A 12,782-nucleotide genomic window follows, 5' to 3' on the forward strand; every position below is an offset into this window, starting at 1 on the left:
GATCCAATTATGTGATAAAGGGCTCAGATGGAACAAACCCTGAAAGATCTACAGTGCTCCACGACTGGGATTGGCTACCCCTGTTTTACGGGATGTTTGCTAGGATGTTTGCTCCCTCCCTCCCGGTGGACCCACTGGGTGGCTCTAGCGGCGGAACCAGATCCAGCTGTTGATGATCCAGAAGGCCACGGTGATGGAGTACATGATCATCTCGCGCTTGGTGCGTTCCTTATTCTCCTCCTCCAGCAACTGCAGCCGGCGGTTCAGTTTGATGATCTGCGGAGGCAATCAATCGGTCTATGAATCACTTCATCAATAAATCCATCCCTCAATTCAAACCATCAATTAAGCAGCCAACCAACTTGATTGGCAGCAGTGTAGCATGATGGTAAGGAAGGCTTGCAATTGAAAACTTGCAGGTTCGATTCCCTCCAGGGCACTACTGCTGTACCATTAGGCAAGGGACTGAGCCCACAGTAGCCTCAGTAAAATATCCAGCTGTATTGACGAACAACATGGAAAAACTGTAACCTATGCAAGTCGCTCTGGATAAGAGCATCTGCTAAATGCCAATAACGTAATTATGTAATTTATCAATGCATCAACGCAGAATCCATTCATTCACTCATGGTTGCCTGCTACAGCATAAACACTTAGGATCTATTATTCATCTGCAGAGAGTTTGAGTATGTGCATATCATAACAGATTATTTAAGATGTTAAGATGATCTGACAGCAGGAGAGGAATGTGTTGTTGGCTGGGGGTCTACCTGTCGCCGTAGTGTTGTTGCATCTACAGCGGCCATGTCATCAGGGGCTCCATCTAAAGTAGTGTCCAGAGCTGAGAGACCAAACCTACAGAGAAGCAGACAAAACCAGTCGCAGTCCCCTGCATCAAACCTCAAACATACTCACTGATTCTTAGTTTGCATGTGAAACATGGGAAGGCCACTGAATGTTGTTAGAATCTTTAGGCTTAATGGTTTATAGTCATCTACTCAAAAGTAAAACACAAACTCCTTCCACAGCGTTAAAAGTGCATGCACCAAATGAAACCACCTGGATGCCGGTTTACATGCTCACCCACATGAGTTATGCCATTCTCCCTACTGCTCCTAAAGGGGTCATCTAACCCTTAACCACTGCCCTCAACCAAACTCCAATCTTAATCCTAGCCACACATCTGCCACACCAGTTTGCTTTCTGACTTCTTCACTTTTTAAGATGGTACCACCTTGAGAAAAGAGCAGCTTTTTTCCCCATCAGCAGATGATTTTTTTTGTGCCATGTCAACTGCCCTTAACTGCATAACTTCTTCTCAATTCATTTTAAGTACTAGCTGCTTAATGCCAGACACAGGACTCAGTATTAAACTGAAATTTAGATTCTTAATTTTATTATACACCCTTATATCAGATATGATATAACAAATTGTGATCCCAAACTGATTCCTATAACCAGTCAAGTAGAACAATTAACCCACATTGGTGGTTATAGGAATGATTCTGCTCCAGTGTTTTCATCATTGCATGCAGTTGACTTTTTTATATCATGCATACAGAGTGAGCACACTAGATTATTTTGTGTCTATGTATTAACTTTGAACTTTGAAGGCATGTGAAACTTACTTCTGTGTGCATACCAAAGACACAACATACTGAAGCAACCATGTTTCCAAGCCAAACCAAACGCTGTTGGCTAAACAATTTGTGACCAAGCCAAGAAAGCAAGGTGCAAACAATTTGAAAAATCTTCCAGGTGTTGCATTTAATTAATAAGGCATATGTAATAGCCACCACCTTCCACAAATTATTATTACTTCTTCAGAAATAATGGGCCACTCTATGCACTAACATGTAAAGAACAAAGTAGCTAATGCAGTTTACACTTTCTTTTTGTTCTTGCTGCTCATTAACTTCACTTGGCATAGAAGCATGCTTTTGAACATTTTTATTTTGAGCCACTTTGATAAATAAATGTGTTGCCAGCTAGTTAACAGCACAATCTATGTATTTTTGAACATCTGAATTCAAGTCACAGTAGGATAGTGAAGTGTTTCTGGACATAACTTATGTTGAACAGAATTGTTCAGGTATATTACTATAACCATGACATCTTTACGATTGCTATGATAGACCCCTTTTATACAAGAGTGTGAACCTGGCTTTTTTGTGGGTTTTCCTGGGTTCACCTCTGGTAGCAATGAGTATTCTCGGATTATTGGAGCCAATCGGAGCTCAAGAGGTGGGTCCTACCTGGTCTGCTTAGGGGTCAAAGGGGATCAAGGGAGCCATTATTTGCATACAGCACACTCCTCACTTTTGGACCTACATTTGTCTATTGCTAGTTGCCCATATGCTCATAATTCCTGTCATGAAGCACATCAGAAAAGCTCTCCTCCTGTGCAGATATTGTGGCTGATTTAAAGTTTCTCAGATTTCTCTCTTAAAATCCCTCAAAATTCCATTCAAGTAAGTAAACTAAGTCTTCTCAGAACGGGAGCAAAATGGCCACAGGATTGTGAAGAATTACATTCAGGTTAGCCTAATACTTTAATTGACAGAGAATAAAATTCACGTTCACAAATAGTTTGCTAAAATGGATCATTTTTTTTAACAAATATATGATTTTAAAAAAGAATCTTCACACACGTCACTTATTCATATTCAAATTGTGTAATCTGAATGAGGCATGGGAGAACAGCAGTGTCTTTTCAGATCATTTTGCACATTCTGACTGGCAAACCCAGAATTGGGGTGGTTCTGTGTAAACTTGGGGAACCCACAAAATTACTGTGCTCACAGCTTGGTATAAAATAGGCCAAATATGGGAAAACAGGGATTCAAATCCTTGGTTGAAGCTGGCCTTCTGTTTAAAAAACAGTTTTACATGAATGCAATGGATAGTGCACTCACATGCAGACAAAATGTATTAAAAAAAACTTTAAATCCCAGTTAGTGTCCCACTTGCATATATGGTTAAAATACACTTACAGAATAGCTGAAAGCTTAACTGAATCTGTGTAATCATATGACAAGTTAATTTCACCCACACAATCCTAAGCATGCTGTTAAGACAGTGGAAACTCGGCTCCATATCCAGACACTGTTCCCCATATAAAAACTCACTGAAACAAAGAGGTAAACCACAGACGGACAGAAAGACAAAGTGGGCATGTGGCAGATGAGGAGAGGGTCTTTCTCTGACAGATGGATTTACCTGGGGTCGTGGGGAGGGTTGGACGACCCCCCTCGAAGCACTGGCTTGCTGAACATGGCAGGAGAGGCGGGAGGAGAGAAGAAACACAAGACACATAGTGTAGACGCAATAAACACACACACACACACACACACACACACACACACACACACACACACACACACACACACACACACACACACACACACACACACACACTGAACATACGCACAAGCATCACTCAGAATTCATAACCAGTCTCATTACCTGTCAGAAGACCTCTACTGTATATGTCCCTCCTCCAACAGAGGCTTAGCGTTTAGAACATGACCAAAATCGTTATTTTGACTGCCACTTGATCATAAACAAACTATCTGTAACACTGACTCAGTCGCTACTCTGGCTGAAGAGAACAGCACACACACATACAAGTGTTTACAGCTAAAGTCTGAAGGGTAGATACTTGAAGGGACCTGCTCAGGTCGCTCTCAGCCATCTGAATGAAACACAGTCCATCACAGAACATTGCTCTGGACATTCCAAGCAATGTACTCAATCACTCACTGTAAACAGCACAGACCATTCACGAAATGACACACAACATAATCACTTTCAATATACCAGTATCACTCACAGGTATACTACACCTCACCATTATCCACAGTGAAATAAGTCTTTACAGTAATGTGGACCATTGCTCATAGTTAAGTACATTGGTCCAGTAAAACACACTAAACATTCACTCAGGAGTGAATGACATCACTCATGGTAAACTGCTCCTTACCATTAATCAATCTCTCACTCTCACCAGCTAATGACTCTTAGACATGTAGCCCAAATGAAGCTATGTTCATGTTCAAATACCTTAAGGACTGCTCCAAAGACAAAGCTGCAGTCATAAGGAGACATGAGTGGCTTTCCTCCATCACTAAATCACATCAACAAAGCAAAGAGCAGTGCATCCATTCAGCACAACAATAACAGATGCACGGTAAGACAAATTCATTACTTTAGAGAAAGCAACTGAAAGCATGATGAATTACTGAAAAAAACATGGCTTTAATATGAAATCACACTTGGCACAGTTTTACTCACTAATCTAATACCATTAGGAGATGAAGGGAGGTCACAACATGGAAGCACAAAAAGCTTTGGGCTACAGCAAGAATTCAGACTACAAGCAATGCACACATCACATGGAAGCAACAAGCATGAAGCTAGAAGCTCCAGAATTCATGATGCAACCAAAATACAGCTGTCAATCATGTCTCTTCTTTTTTGTTTCCAGTATTTACTTTTGCAATTGTGAAATAAGGACTGAAAGTAACACTGAAATAAACTGCAATGAACGGGAAAGCCAAGCCTAATGCGCTGAATGTGCGAGAATACAGCAAATAATGGTGCAGGAGTGGGCTGAAATGAAGCAGGAGTCTGATGCCAGGCTGGTACAGTGTGGTTGGCTGAAAAAATAGTCGGGTCAGGGGTCAGGGGTCAGGGTTCAGGGGGCAGGAGCAGGTCACCTGCAGCAGTTCTCATCCAGCACCTCCAGGACCTGCTGGTAGGCGCGGCGCGTGGTGGACTGGATCAGGGACATTACACCCCCATGTGTGCCGTAAGGGGTCCGTCTGCCCTGGTACGGAGTGGTACGGAGAGGGGCCCGGGGGGGTGGGGTCACACTGCCCCACCAGCACAGTGGCCAAGCCAGTGAGGGCAAGGGAAAGAAAGAGAGAGACCATCCATACCTCACTGATAGAGCGGAGAGAGAGAAATCATATAAAGAAATGCACAGTGGTGCAGGAAGCTAGCTTGCTAGCATACTGGCTGTGTGTCTGTGTGTATGTGTGACATGGCTATACAGGACATCCCTTTGACCAAAAAAAAAGAAATAAAAGCATGATGGAATGGTGCCTTAGTGGACAACAGTCTGTTGATGAATCCAGCATAAGGAATGCAGAGTATCAGACAGTGGTTTGGAATACTCATGGACAGTTTATGCCAATATTTTTGCAGAGCTTCATCCCAGTCAATGAAGCAGCTGGTGCTGAGAAACACTACCGGTTCCAGAATGAAACATTGGCAATTCCTGAGCAAACTATTGGTGATTCCGAAATGAAATGTACCCAAATGTGATTCTGAAGACTACTGAAAACACTGATGATTCAGACAGCACTTCTGCGAAAGAGCCTAACTCCTGCCACCATTCACTCATTTTTCATCAAAAAAAAAAAAAAAAAAACAGAAACCAAAACATCTAATCATGTGTGCACAATTTGTCTGTCCAACCAGGACACAGACAATCATGTGTGCGTCTCCTCTCTAACAAACCAGAACAGAAAATCCCCCTCATGATACATGTACTGTGGAGCCCTTTCAGAACCAGCACCCTGAGACCTTCACACTGACTTGTGTCAGCCTGAGATATGTGGTGATCCAACAAACATCACCAGACCTTAAGCTCCTTTTAACCCCTGCCCCCCAACCCCATCAAGCTGAGAAACCCACCTTCTCTACAGTCACAGCCTGTGAGAGAGCTTTAGTACTATTAGAATTGAGCCATTGGGCCAGAGCAGGAATATTACGTTACAATTACTGACTCATTCACAACTCAAACAGGTGACACTCCACTCCACTCCCAACTTCAGTTAAACGGCAAAGAACAAACCTCACCTGCCCCGGGACCCTGTGAAGCCTGGGGGTACATAATGCTGTTCCAAAGGTTGGTCACGCCAGTTACTGAGGCTGCCCAAATGCTGGTCAAACAACAGTATCAGCATGGCAAGTATGGTGCACATATGCCACAGTGCAAGGCTGCTACAAAACTGGGTTTAAGCCAGGCACAGTGACTTAACACAAGTCTGGGTGAGAGACATAAACACCAGCAACACGTGACTAGGCATTGTCAAACTTACCCTTGGCTAATCTGAGAACGACAACCTCACAGACAGACAGACAAATAAGCAGACGAAGGACAGGGTAGGAGCGTGGGACAAAGGTGTTGAGATATGCGGGGCAGTACTCACATTGAGTCATTCCTGGTCAGCTGCCCATTCTGACGGACTGCAGTGTTTTCACTCACTGAGCGTTCTCTCCGTACTCGCACCTGGGAGTGCACCTATAAGAGATAGTGAGTGAGTCCTATGCACGTCAACTTGCACGGCTCATGTGAAATGCAAAATGCCCCTTTCACGCTTGCTGTGCCCGTTATCAGGTCTTCCTGCTGGTTTGCATGCAGGAGTCAAATGCGCAGGAGGCCCGGATAATGTTTGGGAATGCAACTGACTCTTTCTCCATAGCATGGGGGAATGTGTTTCTGACTCTTTCCTCATGGTGTATGGACTCCACTGTGAACCACAACAGGAAACCTCTGCTGCTCTCTGTGCAGAGTGTGTGCGGGTACCAGACCACTGCTTTTCTCCAAATCACTGAAACAGCTGAGTAGAGGGAGGTCATCAGGAGATGGGAGATGGAGAGGGAGTGGCGTGTGTGGGCTGGGAGGCTGTGACTATCTGTGGAGGGGTTAGTGTGTGAGCGGCAGAGTGCAGTTTCACTGCTTCTGTTCCCACCTCTTCACTGGGCTGAGCTGGCCTCACGGGGCGTTCCAGCTCCAGGAAGTCCAGCGGCTGGTCACTGAGGGTGAGGACCCGTGGGGGTGTCTTTAGCGCCAGCGACTCCAGGGGTGTGGCCTGAATGAAGTCCAGGTCTCTGGATCTGGGGTACTGGGAGGCCTCGCTGTCCTCTGGTGAGAATAGGTGCAGAGTGGGAGAGCCAGAGGCACAGAGGAGAGAGACAATGATGAGAGCCAGGGCAACAGAGCACAACCGTAACACCTATGTGGCAAAAGGGATCAACAAACATACCTGCCACCACAATCCGTTCTGGCACCTGCATCAGGACATGGTGGGGGGCCTCCAGACACGCTCCCTCATGGTCCCCAGAAGCAGAAGGGGCCACATGGAGTTTGTCAGGAATGCGCATCCGCTGGCTGATACCCTCTGTGTACTCAATCTCATAATGGATGCGGCTGACTTCTGCCATTTCTTCCATGGAAGAAGGGAACACCGCCCTGTTGTTCTGGTTAAAACAGAAATATAAAAGTCAATGTGGTGTACCAGGGTAAAGGGTGTGCACTTTTGCTCACAAACATGTGCAAGACACCTGGACAGCAGGCAGCAGGCACACTATGATGTTTTCAAAAGCTGCACATCTTTCTTTACAGTATATTGACAATGACTAAATGCAAAAGAGTGACAACCAACAGACACACTACTAGATGCGATTGATTGCAAGTTAACATTCGCAAAGACCGGCCTATGTCGAACATTCAGTGAATTTCATCAGTGTTCTTGTCGTTCCATGCAGATTTATATTGTCGGCAAAATGTGTCAAATTAATTGATTTCGAAACGTTGTTTTATTTATTTCTTGATGAGAAATTACAGTGTGACTGTGGCCATCTATTGTGCAATCAGTAATTGCCAAGAGGATTTGGTGGTACAAATAATTACTGCGTGAACAAGTTCAGTTTCAGATTACAAGCACGTGCGTTGCCAGTTACGGTACTTTGTGAAACGCACTAAAAAAGAAAGGCATAAAATGAATACGTAGTAGATTGCTCAGACGTAAGTTAGCAAGATATGTTATACGAAAACGAAACAAGTACATGGTTAAGAGCATACCGATGGCGGACACTTGAAGTGCTGAAGCAGCTCTAGACAAAACCACAACGATCAAACAAAACGAAATCTGACAAAACAATAGAATTTGGGCGGTCTGCCCCGCTACTTTAATACAACATAACGTTAGTCAACTAATTTAGCTAGCCAGCTAGACAGATCCATATTATTTCGGCAGACGGACAGATCTCATAGTCAATGCGCTAGATATAAATTTAGCTAGCTAGCTAAATACCATTTGACTTACAGCAACCAATATTTATCTTAATCCAGAATCTAGAGGACGCACGGCCTTGTCATGGTCATAAATTGCAGCCACAAAAAGACATCAGATCTAGCTATGAGGTTTGGACCGAAAACAGTAAACCGCGGCCTGACCTGCAACTAGATCGACACAATGGACGTTAAGCTAGCTACCTAGCTACATCCACTTACCCGGTTCCTTTCAGACAATCCGGTGAAAGTATCCTTATTCTGAAAGCAATTACCGGCTGGATAGCTAGGTACACTGGCTATTAGCCATGGATTGTAGACGTCTGCTACACGGAAGCCGGTGCCAATGCCACTGACACCGCAGGAGCGGCATACAACGAACTGTCATCAGCTGAACCTAAACAGGAAGTCATCACCTCACAAATGTTATGCACATGAAATAAACTGCAAAAGGTTTTTTGGATCAATGCAATGCCTGATGCCTTGCAAATTTACTAATATTTAAAACACAGTGGCGGCTTATCCCACACGCTTAGCCCATGCTGGATGAAGCAGATAATAGCGATTTAAAATTAATTTGCACAGTATTGACCCGCGGAAATAATTGGTGACGTCTCTAGGCCAATCAGAGCGCAGTAGAAAAGTTAACAGAAATTGCATTACCCGCCTGCAAGCACACACACATATATATACCGAGGCTTACTGACGCTAGCCTGGGGAAATATCACAATAAAAAGTCAACCATAAAGACTCCACACTGCATATCCAATCTTCTCAGACCTCAATAAACAGCACCCTCACCAAAACACAGCAGAATCACAGCCTGGACATATCCATGACTCTGCACAACAGAGTGGACTGGCCAATAAACCTGCCCCGAGCAACCATATTCTGGTTGGCAACCCTGTCCCTTTACCACTAAACCTTCCTTCCCCTGAGGCCAACAATAACAGCCCTCTGTTTACTTGCAGGTGAAGCTGGGCAGCACCAGAGGAGGTGGTGGCACGCCCACAAGCAGGCCAGTTATGGAGGTAAACGAGCAGCATATTAATATTCTTCAAGGTGTCATTGACAATATCACAAAGCTTTGCAAAGAAATATTTAAGAAAAAAGCCATGGCAGCTTTCTCAATAATAAGTGATAAACTGTTTTAGTTCTGTTTAAACATCTCACTCTCATTTACATTTTATGAAAACAAAACCCATATTCAAATAGTCAATATGTACACTGTCCTTTTCAACCAGATAGTAACTTATATGCTCCATTGAAAACATATAGCACACAAGGCTAGGGGATGAACAACTCATTGCAGGTGACTCCTCCAGTGGTTAAGTAAGTGTATCTGGCATCTTTCCCCAGTTTAAACCCTTATTGCATCCTTACCACCATCCCAAATGGCCTCAACAAATCCTTTGTTGTCAAGGGGGTGGGTATGGGTATTTGTGTTTTGTGTTTCCTCCAGACTGTTTGGGCCTTCCCTGAGTAAATGCATCTCTGACCATTTACTGACAAAGGCTATCTGGTATCAGTGGAGGAGGCTGAACACCACCCAGCATGCAGTGAGACGGAGACAAAGACAATGGCTCAAACTACCCAGGGGGATGGTGTGTTGCTGGACCACACAAGAGCAGGCCACAGCATGAGTGCTACTACTATAACAACTACAACTCCAGCCTTTGTCTGCTTCTCATACTCTGTTATTTGTTACATCCCCACTTTACTCTATTCTCTTCCAGTTTCTACATTTTTCATTATAATTATGTTTTCCAAAACATGTACTGATAACAGTCCATTCATTTTCAGTAAGTAACTGCAATATTATGGGGGATGGGGACTAGGCTAAAAAGTGCTGAATACCACTATCCCTCACCACCCAGCACTGGACTGCAATGCCACATTTTACCTTTTGAGGCCACTGTTTCTTATTTAAATATTAATTGTATCCCTTTTGTACCTGCTCCTTTCTAAAATAAATAAATCTGTTTAAATAATAAATATAATAAATCAGTAAAACAATATCGTTTTCTTGGATTGGTTTCATAAACATGTGAAATTCAACTGTTAAAAAATTATTTTATTTTGTTTATTGCCAGAAAGAAGCTTTGCATAGAATATCATGGAAGAAAACGAGGTGAGAATATAATTTTTAAATAATGAGAATTGCAAGTATATTGACAATAGTAATAATTTCAAATAACTATTAATAATCACCCGCTTGCTTCAGAGATCAAGACTGACACTGCTGTCACCAAGCTCCAGCACCTGAGATCAGAGAGCAGCAGCAGCACAAGCATGGAAAATATTGAATAGCTGTTCAGAAACTGTTCCCCACATTTGCCCCCCTCTGTGCACGTAGTGCGTGGTGCCTAGTATGGACAAATATAAGCTTATCAGTTCAGAGGTTTTTCAGGAGACTTGCCTTGCTCTGATCCAAAGATAATTCCATGTGTGCTCACAGCTTTCACACCAGTGACTCTGTGAAGCAAAAGAATGCATTTAAGAGTTCATCAATGACCAGAATAAGAAAACAAAGCAGTGTAATTAGGCCTATACAGAAAGATCCTGGACAGGACGTTGCAGGTTCACGTGGGCGAGAAACACAGCTTGATGCCACAGAAAAGTTTGAGAAGTGTCTCATTCTTCAAAAAACACTTCAAGAAAACTCTCAGGGGACTGAAGCTTTTGCTCAGTAAGGACTGTCCTTTACGACTAGAACTACCGGTGGAACAACGCAATTATATATAATTAGTTTTCGTTTCAGTGTTAGCCTCTAAAGTATTAATGCTGATGCTTGCTGGTGCATGCTGATGATTCTGAACTACCCAATATGTTGCTTAACTGTAAAGTGCACACAAAAGTGTATATTCTTTTTGATAAAACAAATCTCAACATTGCACTGCACCTCCACCCCCCACCCCACCAAAAAATGACGCAGTAAATAACTGAAAATGACTGGAAAGTCCATTAATGTGTCCGTTGTCCCGTGACCATGGTGTGTGCGATGACAGGGACCCTCTGCTGGTTTAGTAAGGGAAAAAGTCCTGGGGTCGAGGGAGTGACTGAGCAGTCCGTCCCGGCGGGGACGGGAGACAGGGGGACAGGACCGTTTCTCGGGTACTCTCTTAAACGGAGAACAGCGACACGAAGAAGCAGCGCACCTAGCGCGTCCATTGACTTCCTCAAGCGGCGGGGCACCGCACGCGACTTCAGGCTAGCGGTCCTTCAAGAGTCAGCGGCATCAGCGCTGCTTGCGAAGTCACTTGATTACACTTCATTTCTGCCTTTCATAACACTGTGGATGAACCATGTCCTCACAAGCTCTTCTCATCTGGTGTGTGACATCCCTTTACACAATGTATCTCTCGTCATCTTTGGAGCTACAGCCTGACATGTGAGTTAATACGGCAATTCCTGCATTTTTCAACGTTTAAAAATATCTGTGAACTGCACCAGCAACATGGAAAAGTAATTCATCGAATTATCGTTTATTGTAAACGTGTGGTAGCCTATGTATAGATAAGTGTGTATGCTAAAGATAAATATGTATATAATTAATTATGTTTTTTTAAATAGTTGTAACCACTAAAGTAAGACATGTTTTTCCATGTTTTGGACTGTGAGCATTTGAAGAATAACAAATGATTATTTGTCTCGGTATATATGCAGTGTTAATCAGTCATTAGGATGTTTGCAAGACACATCTTCTGATTAAAATACCAACCATGTCACGTTCTGCTTATGTGTTCCGTTCTTTACCCATGGCGCTTCCGCGCTTTTTTGTTCCATTCCTTTATGGAAATTGTAGCCTACAGCAAAATTTAAGGAAATTAAGAGGTAGAACCCACACAAAATCTGACTGTAATGCAATGTTAAAGGCAAGCTTGTGTTGAGTGCGTTTTCTTTATTTCAGTGGATTTCCCTCTTCTCCTGTTTTATTGTAAGTGACATGATTTCGACTTGTGAATGTCATACCAGTTTATACTTAACATTGACAGAAAGAGTAAATTTCTATGGACAACTGTTATACTGTTCTTTCCTAACAGGATAAAAAAAAAGTTCTGTTTGGCGTTTGTGGAATCCCTTGCCATGATAAATGGGTTTTTTTCTGATAAATGACCACTAGGTGGCAGCCTCTGTGTGGCAGCATTGTACTGAGAGGCATGAGTCTGTTGAAAAATGAACTGTACAATAACTGAATTGGGACAGTGTATTTAGATCACTTTGTCTGAAGGGTAGAGAGCCCTGAGGACAACTTTAAAGAGAGGCGAAGAACGTATATATGATTACTTTAGAGCACCTCCCCTAGTTACCCCACTGTGGACTTTATTGAACCCAGATGGCCAACACCGCAGATGCAGTAAAATGTAGTGCTTTTACCTAGCACTGTGCCACACTGTGTGAATAGAGTGATCGTGACTAGGAAATAATGTAAGACAAATGTGGAGACTTCATGTTTAAAAACAGTTCTGTTACAGTATCCCATAGGCCTATGTGACATTCAGTAGCAATGCAATAAGACTTTTATAGGAGTTCAGTCATTCTGTCAGAGCACATAAGGCAGAGTGCAGTAGACTAAAATCTGAGAGAAATAAATAAAGGCATCCTTTTTCCTGGGTCTGAAGGACAATGTGATCTGAAAGTCAGTCAAAACATTCTAACACATAAAACTGGTGGTGATTGTTTTTTGTGTGTCTTTTGT

General features: G+C 43.1%; 2 protein-coding genes across 4 annotated transcripts in view; one reads left to right on the forward strand and one right to left on the reverse strand.

Annotated features, from left to right (window-relative positions):
- Positions 1-118: 118 nt before the first annotated feature.
- On the reverse strand, positions 119-8,463 carry mffa (mitochondrial fission factor a). Of its 3 annotated transcripts, XM_036537376.1 has the most exons (8): positions 8,306-8,463; positions 7,056-7,269; positions 6,762-6,934; positions 6,219-6,310; positions 4,719-4,874; positions 3,220-3,267; positions 771-855; positions 119-276 (listed from the first exon to the last, which is right to left on the reverse strand). In XM_036537376.1, exons 2-8 carry the CDS (start codon positions 7,240-7,242, stop codon positions 145-147), a joined length of 873 nt encoding a protein of 290 aa, XP_036393269.1. In that variant the 5' UTR covers positions 7,243-7,269; positions 8,306-8,463; the 3' UTR covers positions 119-144. The 3 variants fall into 3 exon arrangements, with proteins under 3 accessions (XP_036393269.1, XP_036393267.1, XP_036393268.1); XM_036537374.1 differs by lacking the exon at positions 4,719-4,874 and having other exon boundaries at positions 8,306-8,377; XM_036537375.1 differs by lacking the exons at positions 3,220-3,267; positions 4,719-4,874 and having other exon boundaries at positions 8,306-8,377.
- A 2,973-nt stretch (positions 8,464-11,436) lies between these two features.
- megf6 (multiple EGF like domains 6) overlaps positions 11,437-12,782 on the forward strand; it is a 45,323-nt gene continuing 43,977 nt past the window's right edge. Inside the window, exon 1 of the mRNA XM_036537629.1 lies at positions 11,437-11,474. Within this exon, the coding sequence (XP_036393522.1) occupies positions 11,437-11,474 (38 nt within the window). The remainder of the gene's footprint in view (positions 11,475-12,782) is intronic.

The sequence above is a fragment of the Megalops cyprinoides genome, chromosome 9, assembly GCF_013368585.1.
Source record: "Megalops cyprinoides isolate fMegCyp1 chromosome 9, fMegCyp1.pri, whole genome shotgun sequence".
Classification (NCBI taxonomy): domain Eukaryota; kingdom Metazoa; phylum Chordata; class Actinopteri; order Elopiformes; family Megalopidae; genus Megalops; species Megalops cyprinoides.